At 37.9% G+C, this 26,260-nt stretch overlaps 1 protein-coding gene across 2 annotated transcripts; it reads right to left on the minus strand.

Moving 5' to 3' along the window:
• Positions 1 to 2,126: 2,126 nt before the first annotated feature.
• LOC131235067 (beta-cubebene synthase-like) lies at positions 2,127 to 12,848 on the minus strand. Of its 2 annotated transcripts, none has more exons than XM_058232171.1 (6): positions 12,591 to 12,848; positions 11,995 to 12,367; positions 5,292 to 5,510; positions 4,850 to 4,988; positions 3,574 to 3,822; positions 2,127 to 2,631 (listed from the first exon to the last, which is right to left on the minus strand). In XM_058232171.1, the coding sequence occupies exons 1-6, from the start codon at positions 12,802 to 12,804 to the stop codon at positions 2,338 to 2,340; spliced, it is 1,488 nt and encodes a 495-aa protein (XP_058088154.1). In that variant the 5' UTR covers positions 12,805 to 12,848; the 3' UTR covers positions 2,127 to 2,337. The 2 variants fall into 2 exon arrangements, with proteins under 2 accessions (XP_058088154.1, XP_058088156.1); XM_058232173.1 differs by having other exon boundaries at positions 2,473 to 2,621; positions 12,591 to 12,846.
• Between the last annotated feature and the right edge of the window lie 13,412 nt (positions 12,849 to 26,260).

The raw sequence follows: 26,260 nt of genomic DNA on the forward strand, positions 1-26,260 counted from the left end.
TGGCAGGCTACTATGTACACAGTGGGGGTAGAACCTTGTCCCACATCGGAAGAGTTGTTTGAAGTTGTGGTGGTTGTATGTAGAGTTGCCACCCTATACTATATGATGCCTTTTGGGGAAAAATGCTGAGAACAAAACCGTGCAGGCGCGTGTGCATGCCCAGAGTGGACAATATCATACAGTGGATGGTGGGGCTGTTACAATCATTGTAAGAAAAAGTGCATTTATCCGATAGACAAAAAGAACTTGTTAGAAGGACGAGTCATCCCTAATGTAAATTGCTTGATTGCATATATGAGTGGTTGAATAGACAATCAAATTGCTTCAGTTCTCGATCAAATGACTACTCAATCCCTCTACATTTGATTAGATGTGTCTGACACTATCTCTCGGCGCTGGGGTCAAAGGCATTCAAACGTTTGAATCAAGTTATAAAAGGTTCTGGCATGTCTGACATGATACACACACACGCATGACCGAATTTCAATCCAAACAATAACATACACTTTATAACTTGCCTAGCAAATGGATTGGCAACATTGTCCTGCAAGTATATGACTAAGTGTAACAATTGAATGGTACCATACCTGCATGTGAAATTCAAGTCTATTTGCACATAGTAAAATGAATCAGCCTTGACATCATTTGCAAGATGCTGGACATTCTTTATGCAGGACTCGGTGAGAGCATGACCTGGCCCAGAAATCACCAAGGGCTTGCTATATCTAAAAAATAGACGGTTAAGAGGAGAAAAAGATCAATGCAAATATTTTTTTTTTAATAAAAAAATCAGCTTGGATTGCTTGACACTTCTTTTTAGGAGAACAAGTGAAGAAGAACCGGTAGGTGATTCTATCTAGGGATCTTCACAATCCCTTACAATTTCATTTTCACATTTGTACGTGACAAAACTAACTCAAATTTCCTATGCCCTGGCCCCCAAAAGTTCGTGGTCGGTAGGTATGTCGGGCTTAAAAGATGACCGTGACAAATCAACTCTGTTCATAAGTTTCTCAAGATCCCGATAGGACAGGAATCTAAAAATCAGGCAAATTGACAATTCAGGTGGGTCACACCGCACAAAATAGTGAGAAGGAAAACATCCATAGCTGAAACCTCATAGAGCTGCTTCACAAGTGTATTAGTAGGGTATTGGCGTTGAGGTTGCTTACTCGGATTTCTCCATATTTGCTTCGAATTTTACCTTTTTGGGTAAAGCTAAATCAAAAGTCCTTGACAATGCCATTATGGGGGTATTTAAAGGCAAATCTGGTGGAAAATCTGCATCACGTGTTGGCCTGCTATTGGCTCATGCGGTGCCAAGTGACAGTTGTACTGCACTCATGGTGGCGGCATGAGTTGGAGCTGAGTCAACTCGGAGCCAGCGTTGGGTAGAAACGCACAATTTTGGTAGATTTGTCATATCTCCTTTGTTAGAATTTTGATTAGCTTGGTTCTAGAGCCGTTGGAAAAATAACTTGAAGGACCATCAAACCATCCTAAAATGAAGTCTATTGGACTCCATATGGCCAAAAAAAAAAAAGTCACAAAGTAATCACAAGGTGTAAATCTCCTTAGCTGAAGCCACTGGGTTTGGTGGCTTGTGATGAGGAAGTAATAATTTCTTTGTTCCAACTTGGATTGAGTTGATCTTGGGCTTTTTTGGAAGGTGTTTAAATGACCTTCAATAATATCCCAAACCTGCAGCTTGGATATTGGGGTTCATTTCCCTCGAATATACAACGAGGTACCTAGGTAATTTACAGAATTGCATGATTTCAGGATTTGGCCTACATGTAGTTTATCTGAATTTAGAAAGGAGAGATTCCAGACTCTTTGAAAGGTAATTTTAATAACATCTAAGATTCCGTTCTTAACTCACACTGATTCCATTTGACATTCCGTTCGTTGCTCCGAAATTGAATATGATTTAAGTACTTTTTCACTGTTAACACTTTCCCACAACATTTTAGAAATGGTGTTTCCCAACAAAATATCATTTCTTCATTTTTATTCTTCAGCAATCCTAACAAGCCATACATTTTCTTTCCTTTTTCATTTTTTGTTAGGTAAAGGTTGAATCGGTGCCAAGGATGGAAGCTTCATATGTATAACGGTTTATTAACTTATAGCTCTAATAACATGGCATATGTCCAATATCTAACCTGTCATTCACATGGCCCAATTTTTCATGTATGCAGGATGAAATGTTTAATAGCTGATATATAATTGTGCCATTTCTTTATTCAATAAAGCTAATATTAGTTAGGCTCTTGCCGCTGACACATCACAAGAATAACGGTTGATGTATAATAAGATAGAGCATGCCCCATCATCTCAAAGCGGGAGGGGTTCCACAAGCAGCTTTGCAATCCGTTCTTTGGTTTCAACGTTGGAATTGGTGTATAGGTCTCCATGCTGGTATATGACTTCGAGCACGCGTGCAAGATTCAGGACCCGAATAATCACAGCCATAGGAACTGGAGTGGGTTTAAGGCATTCCTTGTTGATGTCTTTCCATCCTTGTGCAACCATTTCTTGGAGCTTTTGAATAGTCTCTTCGTACGAGATTGCATGCTCTTTCATGTAGCACTGTATTGCTGATGCAACGTGCTGTCTCTCTTGTTCAAGCTACACACATTATTAGATGGAAAAAAAAATATCACTCATCTCTATTTTCTTCTTGCTCTGGGTAATATGTATTTTTCAATTTTATGTTTTCATCTAAATTCATTAAATAGTAGAGATTTATTTTTGTATTTGTAAAATAAATTCCTTTCAAAATAGATTTTTGTTTTTCTAAGACTTTTATTTTTATTTATAAAGTTACACAGCATATGATCAATTTGGACAATCCATATTCTTTGCTAATGCTTGGATATCGGTATTGGCTGATTAAATTAATCTTAAAAAGACAATCAATCTCTAAGGAAGGGCCTATGCGATGGGTGGTCATCAACTGAAGATAAACCTTTTATGCTATATATAGATAGTTTGAATCATTTTCAGTGTTTCTCATATAATCAAGGAAATAGTCTCTTAAAAATTTTCACAAATGAAAAGTAATAATTATAAAATAAATTATGAAAAAATTGAAATTAAGAGTTTTAAAATTTAATGAAATCATTTTAACAAATTAAATTTTTTCTCAAAATCATTTGAACAAGAGACTTATTTGATAACAGGGCAGAATGCTTCAGGCACTAGCTATTACGGCATATATGTAACTCTAATCAAATCATCTAAACTGTGAGACCCACTTTGTAAAAGTAAAAAAAAAAAAAAAGAAGATTGATTAGATGATCCTGACCTATGATTAGTGGACATTTCTTTGCTGCAGTTGGTCTGTTCGCTATTTTCCATCTTAATTATTCATTACATGTCCATCAATAGGCCACTTAGGATCGTCAGTTCATTGTAATTTATGGATCATGACTCATATAAAGTTGGGCTTAACTCGAGTTACATATATGCCACATGTACAAAAATTTTGTCCCAGAAAAATGGCTAGCTAATGTGTTTGGTCAACACAAGGGTTAAGGACAGTATCTTTTTTCATTGGATATACCATACCTTGTTTGATGGGATGTCATCCATTAGTCGGCCAATTGTAGCACAAGTCCTAATCATTGGTGGTACATGGATGGCCCACTCAAGGGCCTCCTTTGTTACGTCTTCACCCATGCCAATGAGAGATGCCACAGAAAGCATAGGATAACCAGAACTCATTAAAGCAACACTTATGTACTCCTCAAGGGTTGGCACGTATCCTGAACTAGCCCATCTTGCTTCGTCTAAGTAGGCTTTGTTCAGATTTTTAAACTAGAAAACAAAAAAGAGAAAAGAAAATTAGAAGATAAACAAAGAAAATAAAAGAAGGAAAGAAACAATATTAACAATTATATGTATTGCTAGGCTATCTTTACCGATTAAACCATTCAAAATGCACATTGATGGTTTAAGGAAATTTGTTGGCAACCCTGCATAGGTACCTACAAGCTAAGTGGTAACTATATCTAAGGTCCACAAATGATTTGATGCTGCATGAAATCCACCCGGTATAACACTCCATCCCCTTTTTTGCTTTCATCCCATACTGTGGATTCAGCACTTGGGTGGGCCAGGAATTTAAAATGTACAAAAATTCTCATTTTATATTGGCCATATTAGTCTTGGAATATTGAGACTTTTTCGGCCATCCTTTCTTGTGGATTAGGCACATGATATGATTGGATGGGGTGGCATATAAACATCAGGATGGTCCCTACACAAAACTAATGGTGGGTTATCCCAACTATTTCTTATGAGGCATAAGACCTGATATACCGGGTGAATCTCATTCAAGTTCTAACCACATGGGCTCAGTCGAAGCAGATTGTGCCCTACCCGGTGGTCTCTAGCGGGAAGCGGGCAGATTTGTGGGGGCCCACCATGACGTATTTGTTTATCCACCTGTCCATCCCTTTTCTCAGGTTATTTGAGGTATTAACCCAAAAATGAGGCAGATCCCATGCTCAAGTGAACTACACCATAGATGACTTTTGCATTTAATACAATGGAAGATGACTTGCATTTAATGTTTTATGCATTTAATGCAACCAAAGCTTACTATTCGGTGTGGTCCACTTGAGCATTGGATTGCCTGATTTTTGTACCTTAAAATGACATGAGAAAAGAAGAGGAGGGCATGGACAAACAGATACATTACGGTGGTCCCCCACACAAATCTGCTGGCTCCCGACCAGAGATCAGTAAGGGTAGGACGCAGTCTACTTCAGGCTCAGTCAGTGGTAGGTACCTGCCCTAGCTAGGCTACTGCAGTTTTAATTTCAATGGAACTGCAACCTACCGCTTCCTTTAAGTAGTACACACGGTATGATTTTCCCTCCCGATTTAGTTCATCCTCAAACGCATCGACCACATCTAAAGTTGCAACAAAAAGCACTTTCATGTAGTCTGGCAGTTGATCGATATCGCCACGATCCCACCTGAAAAATTGAAGTACCCAATTGCACTTTTTCAACTAAAAACGGTCATTGTACAATCTCCATATGAAACCATCAGCTACTGTACACATGGCATACCCGTGATCGATCCACATACAAATTGTGGGCATCATTTTAGACGCTGCATCCCACAAATCTCATTGATCAGATGATCTCCTTATCCAAATTTGAACCATGAATGACTAATTTTGATTTAGTCATCAATATTTGGACCACAATCTCTACATTTTTGGATGATTTGGATCGGTGCAAGGATAACCCACATGTAAGGTGAATGTATCAAACCTTTCAAGTGTAGCGGTATATAGTTCAAGCTCCTCCAATGTACCATATACGTCGTAAATGTCATCCATAATTGATGTTAAGACTATCATTTTTGTCATCATCCTTCTAGCTTGTGAATAATGTGGCTCGAAGTACACTCCTAATATCCAAAAGTAGCACTCCACCACTCTATCTCTGGCGAATGGAAACTTTCCAACAAAGTCCTTCTCCTTCCCCCAGCTATGAAAGACACATAAACAATCCAACCCATGTTAAAAGGTAACTTTTCTAACTATGCACATGTGGGCCAAGGATTATAAGCCCTGGTATTTATTGTTTTCAAATAAACAACCCTTGATCTTTTGAAAGTTGGCATGCAAACATGAGTAAGAAGGCACAATAACAACAATCACATTAAATGGAAGGAAAGGGCGTGGTGTATGCAAGATGGGAGCCTTCATATTAATGGCTTGAGTAGCCTTATCATTGGTATGCACAAACTAATTTCTTGTGCAATATGAAGGTTCCCTATTAATCATTGATGAAATCAGCATTTTGTGTGTGAAATCAGATTGCCTACTGAGTTACTTGGTAGGCTCTTATCGTACTGAGTAAACTTAGTTGTGCCAACGTGAATGTATGTGGTTTATCCATGCCCTCCGTCCATTTTTCTATCTCGTTTAAGGGGTTGAGGCCAAAATTGAAGCATATCCAGAGCTCAAGTGGATCATATCACATGAAACAGTGGGAATAATGATTTCCACCGTTGAAACCTTGCTAGGCCTCACAGTGATGTTTATTTGTCATCCAACCCATTCATAAGATCATATAGACATGGATGAAGGGAAAAGACAAACAGACATGGTTTAAATTCGTCGGCGAGCAACGCCCATGCTCCCTTTCTTGACGGACCGTCCAACGGCTTTTAGCCGTCAGGGAAGGTCATTGCCGATGGTTTTTAAGTGTCGGCGTTGCCCTGTTTTTTTGGTAGTACCCCAATAATTTTTCAATGGTATACATTTAATTCACACTGTTTTATGTGATTTGGTCCATTTCAGTTTTAGATATGCGTCATTTTAGGGCTCAAGCCTTAAAATTATCTAGTGAAATGGATGGACAGAGTGGATAAAATACATAAATCATGGTGAACCTCAGAGAGTTTACTCAGTACGCGATCCGCTTCCCTTGTGTGTCAAGAAATGTTAGTAATGTCATTAAAGCTTTGAATTGATATATTGGATGGCTAATTAATGACCCAAAGTTCCCATCCATACTTAACATTAGGGCAAGCCATGTTGCAAAAATCATGCAGAATGAATGATCATAACCCTTTAAATTTGGGCCATTGTATTATAGACATCCATATTTTTTCCAAACCATATGGATGGGATCGTTAGCAATATTGAACCATACTGCGGTCCTTTGAAATGATAAAGAACTGATGTTGATGTTGAAAGATAAACTTGTTGTAACAAGTTAGTTCGACTAATGAGCTAGTCGTTGCTGACTAAGTATTTCAGCCATTGCTGAAAGAGTCTTTCAGTTGCTGTTTTGTTGAGAAAAAAGTGCAAGATATTTCAGCCATTGCTGAAAGAGTCTTTCAGTTACTGTTTAGTTGAGAAAAAAGTGCAAGGAAAGTGGAGTTGGTTTTTATTTTCAGCTATTTACATTCCGTAACTTGAATAGGAGTGAAAGTACAATAAAAGTTTAAAAAAATAGTGTTGTTTATCTGAATGCAGTCATTCCAGCTAGCTATATTTTTTTAAAAATTGAATCGGCCAGAGGTGCACCACCAGTGACCTCAGCTTCGCACTCATGCTATCAGCTGCCCACTTTTGCTATCAGTGGTATCAGAGCCTTGTTGAAGGTATCCGGAGCCTGATTCAGACGATCCAATAGTTCTTTCCAACTATTTCGTTCATTCTAGACTCATCTACGGAATCGGATTTTCAATATTCAATCTCCAGAAGGCGGTATAAGGAAAATATTATATTTTTTATAAATGGCCAATGGAAATGTGCAGGTTATTATTCTGAAGCTCACCAAAAGCAACTACGACAACTGGTGCATTCAAATGAGAGCACTACTAGGTGCTCAGGATGTTATGGATATTGTTGAGGATGGCTACTCCGAACCAGTCTCCAAAGAAGTAGAAGTTGCTTTGGAAGAAGCACAAAAGGTACTCCTCAGATCCGATCAGAAAAAGGATTGCAAAGCAAAGTCCATCATATACTAAGGACTTGATGAATCCACGTTCGAGATCATAGCATCTGCCAAGATGTCCAAAGAAGTTTGGGAGACACTTTACAAAACACACAAAGGTGCTGACAAAGTAAAGAAGATTCGTCTCCAATCTCTTTGAGGTGAATTCGAATCTTTGAAAATGAATCTCCCAGAAACTATTGCTGATTATTATACACGAGTTATGATACTTGCAAACTAGCTTAAAAGGAATGGCGAGACTCTCACAGACACGAGAATCTCAGAGAAAATTTTGTGATCTTTAGATGCAAAATTTGACTATATTGTCGTGGCCATAGAAGAGACAAAAGATCTGGAGACTCTGTCCGTGGAAGAACTTGTGGGTTCGCTGCAAGCCCATGAACAGACGGTGCATAGAAGGAGTGATGATAAAGCATTAGAGCAAGCTTTGCAATCAAAGCTATTAATCACTGAAGAAAGACATGATTGGGGGGAGACATCACAACGAGGATGAGGTCGAGGATCTTGTGGAAGAGGTTTTGGAAATTTTGAACCTAGAAACGGTGGCTATGGTAGAAGAGGCTTCAATAAAGAAGGACGTGGGCAACAAAATTATGTTCCACGAGGAAGAGGACGAGAAAGAAGAGGCAGTTACAACAACCGTCATAACAGTGATAAAAGAAGTGTTCAGTGTTATAACTGCTACAAGTATAGCCATTACAGCAATGAGTGCAGAGGTAAGTTTCCATCAAATGAAGCTAATGAATTTGCTAACTATGCAAAAAATGATCAAGTTAAAGATGATTCATTAAGTCTTATGGCACACAGTACAATTGATCTAGATCAAAATATTTGGTACCTCGATTCTGGAGCTAGCAATCACATGACTAGCAAAAGGAATTTATTTACCAAACTCGATGAGAAGATTCAAGGAGAGATTTCATTTGGCAATCTCTCAAAAGTCCCTGTTCAAGGGAAAGGCGATGTATTGATCAAGCAGAAGAATGGAGATCATGCTTTCATCTCCAATGTCTATTATGTCCCAGACATGAAGACCAATATATTGAGTCACGGACAGCTTGTGGAGAAAGGCTATAATATTAGTCTTAAAGATATGCAGCTGACTATTGCTGACACTCAAGGAAGGTTGGTGACTCGAGTCAAGATGGCAAAGAACAGGATGTTCCCTCTATCTATTCATCATGACACTCCAAAATGTCTAAATGCTATCATCAATGACAAAGACTGGATTTGGCATCGAAGGTATGGACATCTGAACTTTGAAAGTTTGAAACAATTGGGAAGAAAAAATATGGTGAAAGGCTTTCCCAGCATCCATCATTCAAATGAAATATGTGAAAGCTGCGTTCTGGGCAAACAACATAGAAACAACTTTGGAAAATAAAATGATTGGAGAGCAACCAAGCCTCTCGAACTAGTCCACACAGATGTATGTGGTCCGTTAAATCCAATATCAAACAGAAAAAATCAATACCTCCCACCTTTATCGATGACTTCAGCAGAAGAACATGGGTATACTTTCTTAAACGAAAGTCAGAAGTGTTTGGTTTTTTCAAAGAGTTTAAAGCTCTTATGGAGAAACAAAGTGGCTATCTCATCAAGACATTGCAATCAAATCAAGGCGGAGAATATACTACAGACACTTTTCAAGAATTCCTTAAGCAACAAGGAATCAGACATCAATTCACACCAGCTTATACTCCTTAGTTAAATGGTGTAGCCGAAAGGAAGAATCGCACGATTCTTAACATGGCAAGAAGCATGTCAAAAGATAAAAATATGCCGAAGAGTTTCTGGGCCGAAGCTGTCTCATGTGCGATATATCTGCTAAACAGGTGTCCTACGAGAAGTTTGCAAACAAAGACACCACAAGAAGCATGGAGTACTCACAAACCAAAGGTGAGTCATCTCAGAATTTTTGGTTGTATTGCCTATGCTAAAATTCCAGAAGTAAGAAGGACCAAGCTTAAAGATAAAGGAGTAAAGTGTATCCTTGTTGGATACGGTGACAGAATTATGGGATACAAGCTATATAATCCCATCACCAAGAAAGTATTTTTCAGCAAGGATGTCATTTTTGAAGAAAATGAATCCTAGAACTGGGATCGAATTGAATCCTCCAAAAATGCAGAGGTAATTCTTGAAGAAGAAGAAGAGCATGATCAGTCAAGAGAAGTGGTTAGAGAACCACAATAGACAGCACTAAGGAATGAAGCTTCATCATCAGAGGAACGAGAATTTTCAGATATGAGACCTCGTGGTTATCGAAGCTTGAATGATGTGTATGTAGAAACAATGGATGAGGACATCACTCTATATTGTCTTCTGATGAGCAGTGATCCAATTAGCTTTGAAGAAGCTAACAAAGAAGATAGATGGAAGAGAGCAATGGATGAAGAAATTAGATCCATTGAAAAGAACAAAACATGGGAGCTGACTACTCTACCAAAAGACCGCAAGACCATTGGAGTAAAATGGGTCTACAAGACAAAGAGAAATGCTTAAGGAGAAGTCCACAGATACAAAGCAAGACTTGTAGCAAAAGGATACAAGCAGAAAGAAGGAATTAATTATGGAGAGGTTTTTGCTCCTATTGCCAGACTTGAGACCATCAGGCTGCTAATTACATTAGCCGCTCAAAACAAATGGAAGATTTATCAGCTAGACGTAAAGTTAGCATTTCTGAATGGATATCTTGAAGAAGAAATCTATGTGGATCAACCACTTGGATATATGAATAAAGGCCAAGAAGATAAGGTATACAAGCTGAAGAAGGCATTGTATGGTTTAAAGCAAGTGCCTCGTGCATGGAATACAAGGATTGATGATTACTTCTAAAAAAATGGATTTAAGAAGTGTCCCTACGAGCATGCACTATATATGAAGGAGTCAGACGGAAGCTTATTATACGCATGTCTATATGTTGATGATTTGATCTTCACCGGCAATAATTCAGGTATGTTTGAAATTTTCAAAAGGAACATGGTCAAAGAGTTTGAAATGACCGACAGTGGCCTAATGACACATTTTCTCGGGATCGAAGTTGTGCAAAGCGAGAAAGGAATCTTCATCTCCCAAAGCAATTATGTAAAAGGAATTCTAAAGAAGTTTGGAATGGAGAACTGTAATCCTGTCACTACTCCAGTAGAAACGGGATTAGAGTTGAGAAAGAATGAGTAGGGAGATGTTGATTCAACTTATTTCAAGAGTGTGGTTGGAAGTTTAAGATACCTGACATGTACTAGACCAGATATACTTTATGGAGTCGGATTAGTCAGTAGGTACATGGAGACTCCTAACCAATCACAGTTGAATGCAGCAAAAAGGATACTTCGTTACATCAAAGGTACCATCAATGATGGTATGTTCTATACTTCCAGTGAAGCTTGCAAACTGGTTAGTTATTCTAATAGTGATGGGGGAAGAGATTTGGATGAAAGAAAGACCACAACAAGATTTATGTTCTGTATGGGAGATACAACATTCATATCGACATCAAAGAAGTAATCGATTGTAACATAATCATCATGTGAAGCTGAGTATGTTGCTGCTAGCTCAGCTATCTGCAATGGTATATGGCTAAGGAATGTTATGAAGTATTTGAGATTTCCACAGAATCATCTTACAGAGATCTACATTGATAATCGTTCAGCAATTGCACTGGCAAAGAATCCAGTGTTTCATGAACGAAGCAAGCATATTGATACTCGATATCATTTCATTAGAGAGCATTTGAAGAATAAAGAAGTTGAATTAGTTTCTTACAGGATGCATGACCAGATTGCTAATATTTTTACAAAACCCCTCAAACACAATGTGTTTACAAGATTGAAGGCAATGCTCGGGATGATGAAGTTTGAAGGGGAGAATGTTGAAAGATAAACTTGTTGTAACAAGTCAGTCCGACTAATGAGCTAGTCGTTGCTGACTAAGTATTTCAGCCGTTGCTGAAAGAGTCTTTCAGTTGCTGTTTAGTTGAGAAAAAAGTGCAAGATATTTCAGCCGTGGCTAAAAGAGTCTTTCAGTTACTGTTTAGTTGAGAAAAAAGTGCAAGGAAAGTGGAGTTGGTTTTTATTTTCAGCTATTTATGTATTACAACATTCCGTAACTTGAATAGGAGTGAAAGTACAATAAAAGTTCAAAAAAATAGTGCTGTTTATCTGAATGTAGTCATTCCAGCTAGCTATATTTTTTTTTTAAAATTGAATCGGCAAGAGGTGCACCAATAGTGACCTCAGCTTTGCACTCCTGCTATCAGCTGCCCACTTTTGCTATCAGTTGAGGCCCATTTTATATCATAAGATGGTGACCAGAGCTATTTTGTTTCTATATTTAATCCCGATTGTCCATATTACATGCTATTGATCAGATGGATAAGATCATCATTCCTTTGTGATTATTGCAAGATGGGTTGCTAGCAATGGCACAAACGAATATTGAACCATTTGGATGTTTAGCTAATTTCCTGGGAGAAAACTCACATGCACAGTATAAAACTTACATTGAGATTTCTCTTAGCTCCCTCCTGTGCAAGGACTGTAATAAATTGTAATCTAACTTTGCAAACTCCAATAGTACATCACTTCGTTCCTTGTCTTCCTCATAGATTGAGATGTAGTATCTTGACTGTAGCCTCTCAATGCGCTTGCAAAGTGGCACTTCTAATGCGAGTTCTACTAGCTTTCTTAGGGGAGAGGTAAGATGCGGCAATGCCAACTTGAGGTGCTTGGTGGTGAAGATAATGGCTTCATCTAGTATATCATCCCCATGTATGCCAAGGTATGCTGCTTCATATAAACTTAATAAACCCCACATGTCATTACTAAATGTTGCCTTGAACTCACCCTCATTGTCTTTAAACTTTCTGAACACATCTGTTTCACAATCCAAAATTTTCAGAACTTGACAAATGATTTTATTTGACTCTGAGCAATGATACTAGAATGAAGCACCTGTTGTGGCCATGTGTGGGCATGTAAATGCATACATCTGTTTTCCATCTGAGTGTGTGTGTGGGCACGCATATGTGTCAGCAAATGCATGCATGTTACATACATGCACACAGATGCATGCATCATTTATTTGAAGGATACTTACCAGATGACACATTATACCCTTGTTGCCTTAGTAGTCGAAATCGGAGAGCAGTAGCACGGAGATTATCACCATTATCATTATTATCAATTTTGTCATCATACATCCGATGTAATTCCTTTTCTATGTCCATTTCAAAGTGGTAGGCGACACCAAGGCGTTGAATTGCATCAATCAAAGTCATTTTTTGATATGAATTATTGATATCAAAAATCATTTTCTTCACTTCTTCCTTCAGTTTTCAGCATGTTGCTTGGTGCTTGGATCAAGCTCCTATGTTAATGCCACAAATAGTCAGACAATCATAGCAAGAAATATCACATTGGTTTCAAGATTTTTATAGATTTTGGAGAAATGATTAATTACAACAATTTTAAATTACTTAAAACAAAGAAAATTTTTTACTTAAAACAAATGTATGTATATGCGTGTGTATGTGTAAATGATTACACTTAATATGTATGCACCCATGCAATCACTTTAGGCTCTACTAGATTCCATATCTTTGAAGCCTACATGCAAGGCCCTAAAATTCATCAAACTAGTTCAACTGGGAACATAACATATATACACACCCATGCAAACCAGTTCCTCATGCGAGGGAAGAAACTGTTTACATTTTTATGGCCCATCGAAGTTTTGGTTCAAAGTAAAAATTGGTACCAGGGGGTTTCATGAGGTTCTGCTTCATGTGGACCGTTCAGATTTTCGAGAATCATCAGATATGATGAGTTCTCAAAAAAGTTCGTAGGTAGTCCGTACGAACTAGTTCGCAGGTGAGCGTTCCGCCAACTATATATATATATATATATATATTGGCACTGACTGATTTACTCATTGAACACATGGAAATAACTCTCTCACCTTGTCATCTTCAGAAGCTGCAATGAAGCGATCACTCCAGATACAAGGGTGATAATTTACACAAGCACGACCAAATTTTTCTTTCCTTCTCTCTCGTTGAGTGGTAGGACCATCTGAGTGACCACTACCAAGAATAAGAGACATGATTTTATGAGAAGAAGACAGAGAAGATGGCAAGTTGTGTGTTTGAAATCAAGTGGTGTCTTTAAAAGCTAAGACGGTTGTGTATTTATAGACACATGAGGGAAGCATCCAGCAGCACTTGAAACAGTCTCAAACAGGCCCCATTTCTAGCATGAATCGGACCCAACTCGGTTCGGCTTCAACGAGGGAGATGATTCGCTGTTAATGGCGGATGACAGATGGGGGTTTCTCCCTCCAATTGACTCCTTTAGGAAGGTTCGTATTGATCCTTGGAAGCTTATAGGTAAGGTTTTGGAAGCTCGGGAGAGATTTGGGCGGTGGGTTCACTAAAGGAAGGAAACGGCTGGTTTTTCATGGCTACCATAGAATGGGAGGAATAGGGCATTTTCTCTCCCTTCTTATAGGGATTTCAGTACTCTTAGGTCCGTTGGATGTGAATGGAAGGCTGGGATTTGATCCCCGCGTCTGTTTCTCTTGAAACAGCGATACTAGGGTGGTTTTTGGTTTCGGTTTTCCACAGAAAACCCTTACTTCACGTAACAGTGAACGGGTGGTCGAGATGGCATTGGGATGAACGGCTAAGATGCATGGCTTCAACATCGCGCGGATCGCCCCGTTGGCAGCAACACATTTTCATTTTTGGAAATATTGGTTTTGTAGGGCCTGTTGCACCATAAACTGTGCCGGCATACATGTACATCAACTCGTGAGGTGAGTTGAATTTTGGTGGGCCCCATCGTCCGAGTCAGATTGACGGTTTGGATCATTGAGATGGATGCTGAATGTGGGCCCTTGATCAAGGAAATAGACGGTCGTCCGTTGGCTGCTGCAACTAAGAGAGAAGGAGAGAAGGAGAGTTTTCTCCTTTTTTGGAGGGACACGGGTCAGAGATGTCTGACCGTACCCAATGGCCTAGTGCATAGCGGGTGCTCCGCCCTTGGTGCACATGCAACTCGTGTGTGGGATTCACCGTGTTGGTTGTGATGAATCCACACCGTCCATTCATCTTCGAAGGCCTCATTTAGGGGTGTTGACTAAAGATCAAACCAATGAAATGCCTAGTTGGGGCCCACAACGTGATTTGTAGTCATATGATGGTTTCTTGTCAATCTACTGGTCGGATGATTCCGAAGTTGGACGTCAACGGTTAAAAGGGTCCTAAAGGGCTATTTGTAAGGCTTTTGTCAAACTTTACTAACTAATACTAATATTAACATAGATTCCTTTACTTTTGTATATTATTTATAATTAAAATATTTGAAATCTCATACATGTATATAAATATAATCTTAATATTAACATACTACTAATTACATGCTGTTGTTCACACATTCATTAATATACATAATTTATAATATACAATATCATATTATACGTATAAATGAATTGAAGATTGTACAATATCTTATTTAATAAAAATTAAATTTGTATTTGATAATATTGTTAAATAATATAAAATTCCATTAAAGTATCTAATAATTTTTGTATACATACTTATAAAAGATATTCAATGCTACATTATTATTTGTAATTTGATTTTATGTTGTGAAATTATTATTCCTTATGTTTATTTAATATAATATTATTTTCATAATATTTATATACATTAAATACGTATATATCATTTTAGCATGAAATTTTAAATCTTTACAAAGTATATACACTTCATAGCGTATATATTTAGGTTGTGTTATTTATATATTTATATTAAATTAATCTACATGGTAACACTCGAGTACTGTAAAGTACGAGGTGTTACATACCCACACTTGCTCAAAAATCTAAGATTCCTTTATTAAACACTTTTAGATCTAACTAATGTGGCCCATCTGATGATTAGATTGATCTGAAATTTAAGGCCCTTGTATATTTTGGCCTTAGGGATCATATGATCTGTATAGATCTAATCTAATTTGATCTGATGCACACCAATTATAATGACATAATTGTTATACTCCCCTCACCTTTACATTGTATCTACCCATAATTCAATACAATGAACGTGTGGCCAATCCACACTGTTCATTGCATACATCGAATACATTAAATAAAAAAAATACTAAAAGGAGGACGATATACATACCTGATCTAAGCATTAATCTAAAACTCTCTTTCTTGCTTTCTCTGTTATCGCAGGTAGCCTTTTTTGTTAATATCTAATTTCGATTAGAACTCTTTTTACATTTGGGTGTTTGAATCTTGAGAGATGCGGGGAGGGTTAGAGGCATATTTAAAGTATATGGGTTAATGATATAGATAGGATAGGAGATAAGGTAGATTTAAAATAAATATAAAATAAAGATAAGATAAAAAAATCTTTATTATTATTATTATTATTATTATTATTATTACTATTATTAGTAAATTTTCACGGCCTTTACAAGATATGTATACACTTCACCCACCAGTTGAGAACCTGTATGTACGTACATACAAATATCAACCCCATTAAAAAAGTAAAACGGGCCACACCAATGAAAATAATATAAAAAAGTTAAAATATCCATGCTATGATGATCCCACATACAAATATTCCCCATTCCCATGTTCCATGTGTTGTGGCTGGCTCGTTTTATATGGCCAAGACCTAGCATTGAGGAGTACACTTCAACATGATGGGTTAATAGAATTTTATTTTATATATAAAGTTAGCTCAAGCTGATATATATAAATCTCTGTTTTATTAAAAAAAAAAAAAAGGTCGCAGTTTGCTGTTAGTGGCTTTTAGTGGCAAGAGAAATAGAAAATGATCACGTCATTGGCTGCAGCTTATAAGGCTAGATGGAATTCAATGCTTAAGTTTTTGATTGCTCATTTATAGTTTACATCTTTGTTTCTATTATTATTATATGCAAAGATGAATGCCAACTTTCAATGCTTAAGTTTTTGACTGCTCATTTATAGTTTACATCTTTGTTTCTATTATTATTATATGCAAAGATGAATGCCAACTTTTAATGCTTAAGTTTTTGACTGCTCATTTATAGTTTACATCTTTGTTTCTATTATTATTATATGCAAAGATGAATGCCAACTTTCAATGCTTAAGTTTTTGATTGCTCATTTATAGTTTACATCTTTGTTTCTATTATTATTATATGCAAAGATGAATGCCAACTTTCATTGTTGGTTGGAAAAGAGAAGTGCCCAACCCAAGAACCAAGAATCCAGGCTCGAGCCCTACCTGGCTTGCAAAGAATGATCCAATGATGTAGCTCTACTTGAAAGATTTGAACTAGGATACATTACTAGAAGATCATAACCTCCAAGATTCTACCACAAAATGGAAGGCGTCTTCACTTGGAAACGTAATTGAAAATTTTCTTGTGTAATATGGAAACTGTATTCTGTTGTGTTCCATGGCCTTAATGGATCTTGTCTATTTGTCACCTTTGTGGTGAATGACTTTAAAAAAAAAAAAAAAAAAAACCCTAGCTAAGGAGTCATGGACCATGTAAAACTTAACCCATTTCTCATTATACTTGTAGATGAAGAGAATAGTTAAGAACTAAAGGAGTTCAAAACTAATTACCCTTCCTTATATACCATTTGTTGTTATCTCTCTCTCTCTCTCTCTAAAAAAAGCATACACACGCGCACACGCACACACACACACACACATATAGATCCAAGATCCTCTAACCTATAACGAAAAAGAAACCCAAGTTCCTCTCCTTTAGCGGGAGAATCATCCCCATCAAATCTGTTAGTGTCATGTCTTTGATCCCTATCTTTTTATGTTATCAATCTTCTGGTGCCCCATCAAGGCTGTTGTTGGGTTGAATCTATTCAAGAGCAATTCCTTTGGATATGTCCTTCAGAGAGTAGTTGTTACTGGTCATCATGCTAAGGATCTGATGAATATGATTTTAGATACAGTCTTCATCCACAATGGGACCCACAATTTGTGGATGGTCTAAATAGGTCTACATTCGTGCCAAGTGAGGAGGATGAGTTCTTATCACATAGATAACAACATTTTCTTTTATTTTCTTTTTTAGATTTTTGAATTGTGACCTTTTTGAATTTCTAAGGCCAATTGGATGCAATATTGAATTGAATAATAGTTGTTGTCTAAATAACATGAAAATGAAAAAATTATAAATTTGTAATTAACTACCTTACTATTCATATTGAGCGATTGGGGTCTAATGTCATTGGTCACCCGTGCTAGAAAGAGGAACATCGAAACAACGGTGAACACCATGTTGCTAAAAAATATTGCACAATTTCAATAACCTTCGGTCCCACTAAACCCACATTCAGTTCGACTAAAAACGGCTATTACAAGACAACATGTTGTGGTAGAATTTCGGGTAATTCAGTTGCAATCGAGTGCCACCTTCAGTCTCACTGAAGACCACTTTTGGTGTAACCGAAGACCACCTTCGATGCAACCGAAGGTGCCCAAGTCTGTCCAACGACTCTCCTATCTAAATTCGATGCACGGAGCCTAAATACGTTGTGACCGATTGTATTTTAGATGGTGGGTTAAAAATATTCATAGATGGTGAATAAGATGAACGGATCAACATCTCGATTCAATACACGTATGAGTAGATGTAGAGGTCAGGTAGTTAGTTTACTATGATCGGGTGGTCCAAACTCAAAGTGGACGGTCAGATATCTTCACCTAGCTGTGAATAGTTGAATGAATGGTTGGTTATGATAGACAACTGAGATTACTTGGATATATGATGATCATGTCTTAAAAATCAATGATCAGATGACTTGATCTATGAATGAAGATTATCCACAACGGTCATATTTAAGTTCGAGAATGATGTAAGGTTGGGATAGGCTAAATTGATATCATACAGATGTATATACTAAATTAAATTTCACGATAACGCTCGAGAACTTTCAATACTTGAGTATTGAAAAGTTCAAGGTGTTACAATCTACCTCCCTTAATTAAATTTTCGTCCTCGAAATTTAATTACTTTTACAATGTACACTGATTCATTATATTTAAGTTTTCACTGTATTGCTTGTGAGGTAAATATATATGCCTAGGTGTGTATAAGTTCGTATAATTGTCTACATGAAATTATGGCACTACAATCTATCCCCCTTAATGAAAATCTCGACCCCGAAATTTGTAAGTAGATATCCTTATTGTTAATATTATAGTCGAATTTATCTTAACAGTGCATTCTTTCTTCAATAAATTTATCCAATATCTAAACTTAGGGTCTCTAGTTTAAGCTAAACTTAAAGTTTAAAGTGACCAAGGATTTGTTTCAGTAATCTAATAAGATTGGAAGCCCACCAAAAATCATTAATAGTTTTCATATTTTAACATAATTCTGAGTTTATATCGGTGACTACTTCTGAAATTGAAAGTTCTATTTAGATATCCATCCAATATTGGATTTCTATTAAAATTTGTAGAGTTTTCCCGAGGTATGTATGTAACCTCTAAAAAAAATTTAAAACTGTTCGAACTTTTATTTTGTCGATTTAAATCATGAACACTAATCCATCATAGATTTTCAACCCTACTAATGAAAACTCATGGATAAATTGGATAGTTCTATTTCTCGCCATTCCACACGATGGTGCTTGGTGAAAACGTCTTTCCAAGCCTAGGAAGGATATCAGAGGCTCAAGTTTTTAATTCCTTATAATTTTTTCTTGGGTAAGTTCTACAAGATTTTTTGGTTTAGTTTACAATTCAAAATATATGGTCAGAATTTATTCAGCTAATGATTAACATGTAAGGGAGAATTTAATGCTAGTGATATAGTCCTTATGCATATATTTATTTTATTTATTTATATATTTAATTTTATAGCATTTCACACATTAGTCCCCCCACTATCTAGAGTATTTTTTTATTTTTGGTGTTTGGAGCAACATAGAAAAAATGGCTATAGTATGTCTAATCCTGATACACTAAACTTTTGTCTAGCCAGGGCGATGAGTTCTTGGGTATCATCATCCATTCCGGGTGAGTCTTGAACTTCTACTTGATCAGGGCATTGAGTTCGTTGGGAAGCGCCCAAGATTCGGTATTTGGATGAAACCGCTAATACCTTTCTTGAATATGGTTTCGTAAGTCCGTGGTCCCCTTAGGGAATATCATATACATTTTCCTTCCACCATAAAAGTACCTTAGGTTTCATAAAGGATAGGCACAAATGGTCCATTGATCCCTTGTTGAACCTAACCTTTAATCTTATCGTTTATATGAAAAGCTATAAATTCTCAAAAAATAATAATAATAATAATAATTGACATCCTTTCACTCTTAGAATTTTAATTCTTAAACCATTCATCCAAATGATCTGAAATTTAAAAATTAGGTTATAGACATATTCTTGTGACTCCATAAAAATTTTCAAAGTAATATTCTACAATTTGGTTGGTGTTTTATCCCGGTAAGTTGCTAAATGGGTTGCTGTCCAACAACATATTTTACAAAATTTTAGAACTTTTTTATTTTTATAGAATTATTTACTGATAAATTAAATTGAAAATTTAGAGGGAGCTTCCTGAAGACCTAAGTGAGTTACCAGATAATTTTTTAAATTTTTCAATAAGTTTACCTAGTAAAATCGGCATAAGTTTCCTATTGTCTCAATTTTTTATCGAAACGACTAAAAATTTTAAGAAAATTGAAAATTCTCCAATTCCGGTTTAAGAGACTTTTTTTTTTTTTCCTGGAACTCCATTTAAGGAAAAATTTCAGTCCATAATATATTTATTTTTAATTTTAAAAATTTATTCTGAAGGTACCTAGATTCATTCTCTAAATTCCATATCTAACTTAACAATTTCAATGGGGAACCTGAATATGGGTTTTTAATTCCTCAAATTCTTATTTTCTTTAGGGATTCACCTAATTATAGGTATCTAACTCATGATCCAATTAGCTAAGTCATGTAAAGATTATAATAGTCCATGCCCTCGGGCCCTCTTAATTTCATTCTCATGCTCTAATACCAACTGTAATGCCCCGAGTTTTTATAGCGCGAGTACATATTCGTGCTCGAGAACTCTGAGTATTAATAAAGTAATAATTGGATGCTTCAAAATAGGACATTATTATTTTTTTAGATTATGTCCAATTACATTCACAAAGGTAACCATTCATGAGAAGACAACCAATCATACTATAAATCTTATTCTATTTAAACATAAAAGTTCAACTAATTATTTAATGCTCACTTAGGTGAGGGATTTTTGCAAATATCTAAATTTATACAACGAAAAGTAAATAAATCTAGATTAAAATGAAAGCATCGGCAATATAATCACATGTCACTCATAGTCTTTCATAGGGAGACCATGCATTGCCCATATCTTCAACATGTACATCACCTGCATCATTTGTATGGTTGGATAGGGTCAACGCCCTACTCATAGTGATTGTTGTCCTTTAAGAATAACAAGAATTCAAGTGATTCATCGTAATAATAATGTAAGGGTTTTAATATACCTTATATTCCATCATTATGAGTGGTATCGATATGCACAACTAAATCTACATGAATGCATGCCTAACAAGTGTGTGCGGCTCATTATACATAGTGACTACCACATTGGAATATAATCCATAAAAAGTTAAATTGCTCCGCATCCTATAACTACGGATGCTCATCTGCGTGTCCAACACTACCATGGATTTACATGAACACCTCGAGATGACACAACTCATTAATTGGATGAAATACGTAACACGATTTGTTTATGGAATGACTAATTGCGACATTCAATCTAAGAAAGGTAATGTAACATGCATTGCGGATTACTTATATTGATTTGTGCACCACTACCTAAATCTAAGGATTTACGCATCAACTAAGAGAGTCACTACCCATAATGTATTATGTCTATAATAGATAGATATAAGTCACTAGTTGTGATTTATTCAACACATCACTTGCATCAATAGAGAATTAAATCGAACGATGAGAGTTTTTGAACTCCAAGACACATGCACAAGCCATAATGTAAGAAAAGTAGCATAATGCTAACACAATAAAGGGAAACAAAGTAGCAATAAGCTGTCACGCCCCAGACTCGGTAACCAGACTCACAAGGAACCCGATGGCCGGTTCTGGCCGCAACAGCCTCCATAGTACCCCATTCTCGGCTCCTGAGGTAGGTTCCGATCCTGGGATCCTACAAGGAGGATTTTTATAATAGTATAATCACTTCCAATGCGAGCATACCCAAGATCACAGCAAGTACATCTGAGAATAACAAAGGCACACATCACAAAATCCACTAAAAATTTGAACTTTTACAATCATCCAAAAGGTCCAAAAGGACATACAAGAGAATAAAAGGAAAAGAGAGAGAAATCAGTAGCACTAGAGTCCTCACTGCTCAACTCTACTTCACGCTCTACTGCTACGATGCCTACCTAGAGTTTCCTGCACGCATCAATCGTGCATAAGCTTATAGAAGCTTAGAGGGTGGTGTAAGTGTGTGACAATGGTGTACAGAAGATAGTGAGAGGTATAAGGAGAGAAGCATGATCAATGAACATATCACTAGTCTTACCAAGGCTTCACATGAATGCGATGCAATAAGTAATGGGTGCCATACCAAGGCAATGTATGAAGGGGGGTTTGTACAGCTAATGCTAATGCGATGCAAGTAATGTCAGTGCTCATATCCAAACCATAAGTCAAGTACATTTCCAATCATAAGGAAATCACCAGGGTCCATTACACTGCTGAATGACTGCCGCTCTGCAGACCCCGCACAGTCAAACGAGCTTAAGAGACCTCACTACCCACCTGTGGACACCCAATCACCAACAAGGCCTGAAGGTAGCGGACCCATTTACGAGCTGGTCAGACTCAGCCTAGCAATGCCTCCTCACATCATGCAGGTAAGGCCACACCCCTATCCAACCGACTACACGACAGTGGGAGCCACGGCCTAACGGTATAAGGCCCTTGTGCGCTCATATATTCCACCCGGTCATGGCGTTGGAGCAGATCCTTGGTACCATGGAAGTTTTAAGAATTTCACCCAAGGGCATCCTATGCACCCGTATGCTCAACTAATATTTTTGGTGTCCACACATACGGCCATCCACGAATACCCCTGTGGAGGCAAGGCCCTGATGAAGTAAGGGCGGATATCCACAAGATATGCAATGCCAAACGCATGAATCACACAATCACACATGCATCAATTCCAAGTATCCATCTCTTGAAGAGATAGCAACATGTCCTATACAATGACACAGCCATGACCAATCATACCTCAACCAATCATGCATATGATGCGTATGGGAGTGGGCTATGAAGATGAATAGGGGTATCGATGAGGTGAAGATGAACTCTCTACTTAACAATGAAGGGTCTAGGTACTTAATCAATTCCTCATAAGGAATACAACCTCTAGTGGGGGCTCATATACCTGGGGTAGCCCACGAGACTAAGGACCTAGACTAAGGGCCACGAGAGTAATGGTATAGGCCTAAATAGATGAAACGGGCCTAGCAAGGGTCTATGGTGGGCCTTTAACCACCTATAGAAGCCCATGGGCCTACCTTAGGGCCACCAATGTGGACATCCAACCACAATTGGTCCCCAAGAGTTAGCCTATCTCTAATTGATTATGGATCAAGGCCCAAGGCCTACGCAACATTAGAAATAAGAAACGGGCAGCCATAATCATATCACAAATACTCATGTTGGGCTTCAGAAAGGCGGCCCAAGGCCTATCTACAACATGGGTCCAAGGGAAACAGACATAGCTCAACCCATATATACCACTATGGGCCCATAAGGGAAAGGTTAGGGCCCAACATAAAGGCCACTAATCCCATATATTGTGGTGGCCTAGTGGGCAACCCATTGCTCAAACCACATGGGCAAATGTCATGCTCTTAGTCAAGTAAGTTGGGCCTACAACCCGGCCCAAGTATTAAAGTTGATTTGGTGGGCAACCAAGGGCTCATCTACTTGTGTAATCCAGCCCACTAACCCAACACAATATTATGGTAAAAAATGGCCCATGAGTTCAATGGGCCTATCTGAAAGGTCTCAGCCCAATTGGGCCTAAAGAGTTCAACAACTAGCTACATTCACGGACCCAAATTAAAATTTAACTGTGGTGGGCCTCAAAAGTACATTTATTAAGCCCAACATTTAAGGAACCAAAGGTATAAATTATTCCCTCTAAGATCTTCAAAATGTGGTGGGCCTCACTCCTCAAAATTTCAGCCCAAAGGCCAAGCATAATTATAACATGTTGCTATCTTAAATTTGGGCACTCCATTGGAGTGGGTCCAGGGCCTCTAAAACTTTGAAAATTGAGGGCTAAGGTCCCTCATCATGCATACAATGAGAGGTAACCCAAAAAGGTGGCCCACCATCAGAGGAAATATTTTTGAATTATGGTTTTATTAAGGCATATTGCTGGACTGTACAACAGAAAATCTGGCAGTCCAACTATCTTTGCCCATTCTTTTGGACGCCCAAATGAGGTCCGTTGGAGCTGAAATTTTACAGAGTGACACTACCATAGGTGGGACACACCCCCAAAAAATTTCAGAATTTTTGGACATCTGTAAATATTTTAATTCATTTAAAGAAATCCATCTGTCCTGAAAATCGGACTGATCTGGACGCCATGTTATAATGGGCCGATCCAGCCATCACTACGGTGTGTACAGGTGTCCATTGGCCTCACAATGTTGTATGTGGGTCCCACCATGGGTGGTCCATCTTTATGTAAATTTTTATAATTTTTTCACACCCAAAACTATTTTAATAAATTTTGGAATTCTAACCTGTCCAGGGGGGATTGCTGCTGGAACAGTGCAGAAAATCCAGACTGTCCACCTCACTTGGACCACACCTTTGGGACCCCTATGAATGTCAGATTGGGCTGAAATTTGGGAGACATCAAGATGAGATCCCCATATTTTAGAAAAGTATATTTGGTGGTTATGAATAGTCCTCCAAACAGTCCCAAAATCTGGTCCAAAATCAACCAGAAACTGTCCAGAAAATTCTGGACAGCAACATGTACTTGGATAAAATTAATTATATAAGCTAAATAAAAAGGGGAAATACTCCAAGAACTAGGTGCTATGGCCCTCCCTAATGGGCCCCACACATGTTCAAAACAAATCCCAAGGTTACCACACTTGCATGCATCAATAAAGGTCAGCAAATGGGACACCCAACCATAGTGTAGGTGGGTATGGATGTCCCACCCTAGCTGGACTTTTCTGGACTGTCTACGCCCACCAAGTGGACCACACACATCATCAGCAATCATAGGAAAGGTAGAAGAAGAGAAATAAAAACATTCCGGCCATTGGGAGAAGGATCCGTCACTATTGAGCCTTCTCCAACACAATCACACCCATACATTGCATTTCCATCTATATTTCACCATGGATCTTCATCATGCATGATCTACACTTGAGATGAATGGATGAGATACCATCTCAACCATGATGCAAGGGTCTAGATGACCCATCAAGTTATGGAATGTAGAGAACCCTCCATGGTGGGGTCCATCAAGAGGAAACCCTATGCATGGGACATGCTTGCATAAGATGAACCATTTGGCCACATCCAAGGAATTGTGTAGGATCTCCACCATTGATTGGTAGGTCCTACACTTTCTGAATGAAAGAAGAAGAAGATCTACACTATGGAAGGGATATTGCATGGAATAAAGAAGCATCCACTTAAATATCTTCACCAAAACTTGGATCACCAAGCTCCAAATGCTCCAAGGAACCAAGATAGATGGATGAGATGGGTTTTTAATGGATGTATTAAGAGGAAAAAGGAGGAGAAGGGGCTGGAGAATTTGGAAATTTTTTGAGGAATGTTGCTAGGGAAGAAGAGAAGAGAGAGAGAAATGAGAGGGAAAGAGAGAAAAATCTCTTTTAAGCTAAGTAATCATGAGTTTCTTACCTAGGATAGAGATGAGAAATCATGGTAATAGGGAGTTAGGAACAATGTTGTAGGGTTAGTAGACTTTTTAGGTTAGTGGGTGGTGTTTTAGAGATGGGTGGTGTAGGGATAGGGCCTAGGTAGTGTGTGTGTGTAGTGTGTGTTGGAAATAGTGTAGTGTGTGTTGGAAATAGTTCCAAGAGATGGGACCTACCTAGAAATCCATGCACACCACCCCTAGGTGGGCCGCATGATCATGATCAAGGGCATCTCAATGAAATGCACCCAACTTACGATCTACACATTGGATGGATGCACAAGACGCGCCGTTGGAACCGCGGCGACAATGCGGTCACAATGGTTTAGGTCTCAACTCGATCCGAGTTAGGTCTTCATGACTGGGCTCACGGATGGACGCAAACACTATCCAAGGGTCACAGGTCGCCGGGATTCGACCGATAGGACCGCGGGATCAAGATGGACAGAATCCATACTCACACACACATATGCACACATGCGAACTCGGGTCGGGTCTCACAACCCTCCCCACTAACAAAGAAATTTCATCCTCGAAATTAAACAATCTTAAGATAAAATAAAAGACAAAACACCACTATCATATAGCAATCATCATATAAGGACGGCAATACAAATAATCATATATCAATCAATCATCAAACAAATGGGGATAACGTTCTCTAATCTCGGCCTCACGTTCCCAAGACGCCTCGGCCTCTGAATGATGACCCCATTGCACCTTCACCAAGGGAATGACCTTGG

Source organism: Magnolia sinica, chromosome 19 (assembly GCF_029962835.1).
Source record: "Magnolia sinica isolate HGM2019 chromosome 19, MsV1, whole genome shotgun sequence".
Lineage (NCBI taxonomy): Eukaryota > Viridiplantae > Streptophyta > Magnoliopsida > Magnoliales > Magnoliaceae > Magnolia > Magnolia sinica.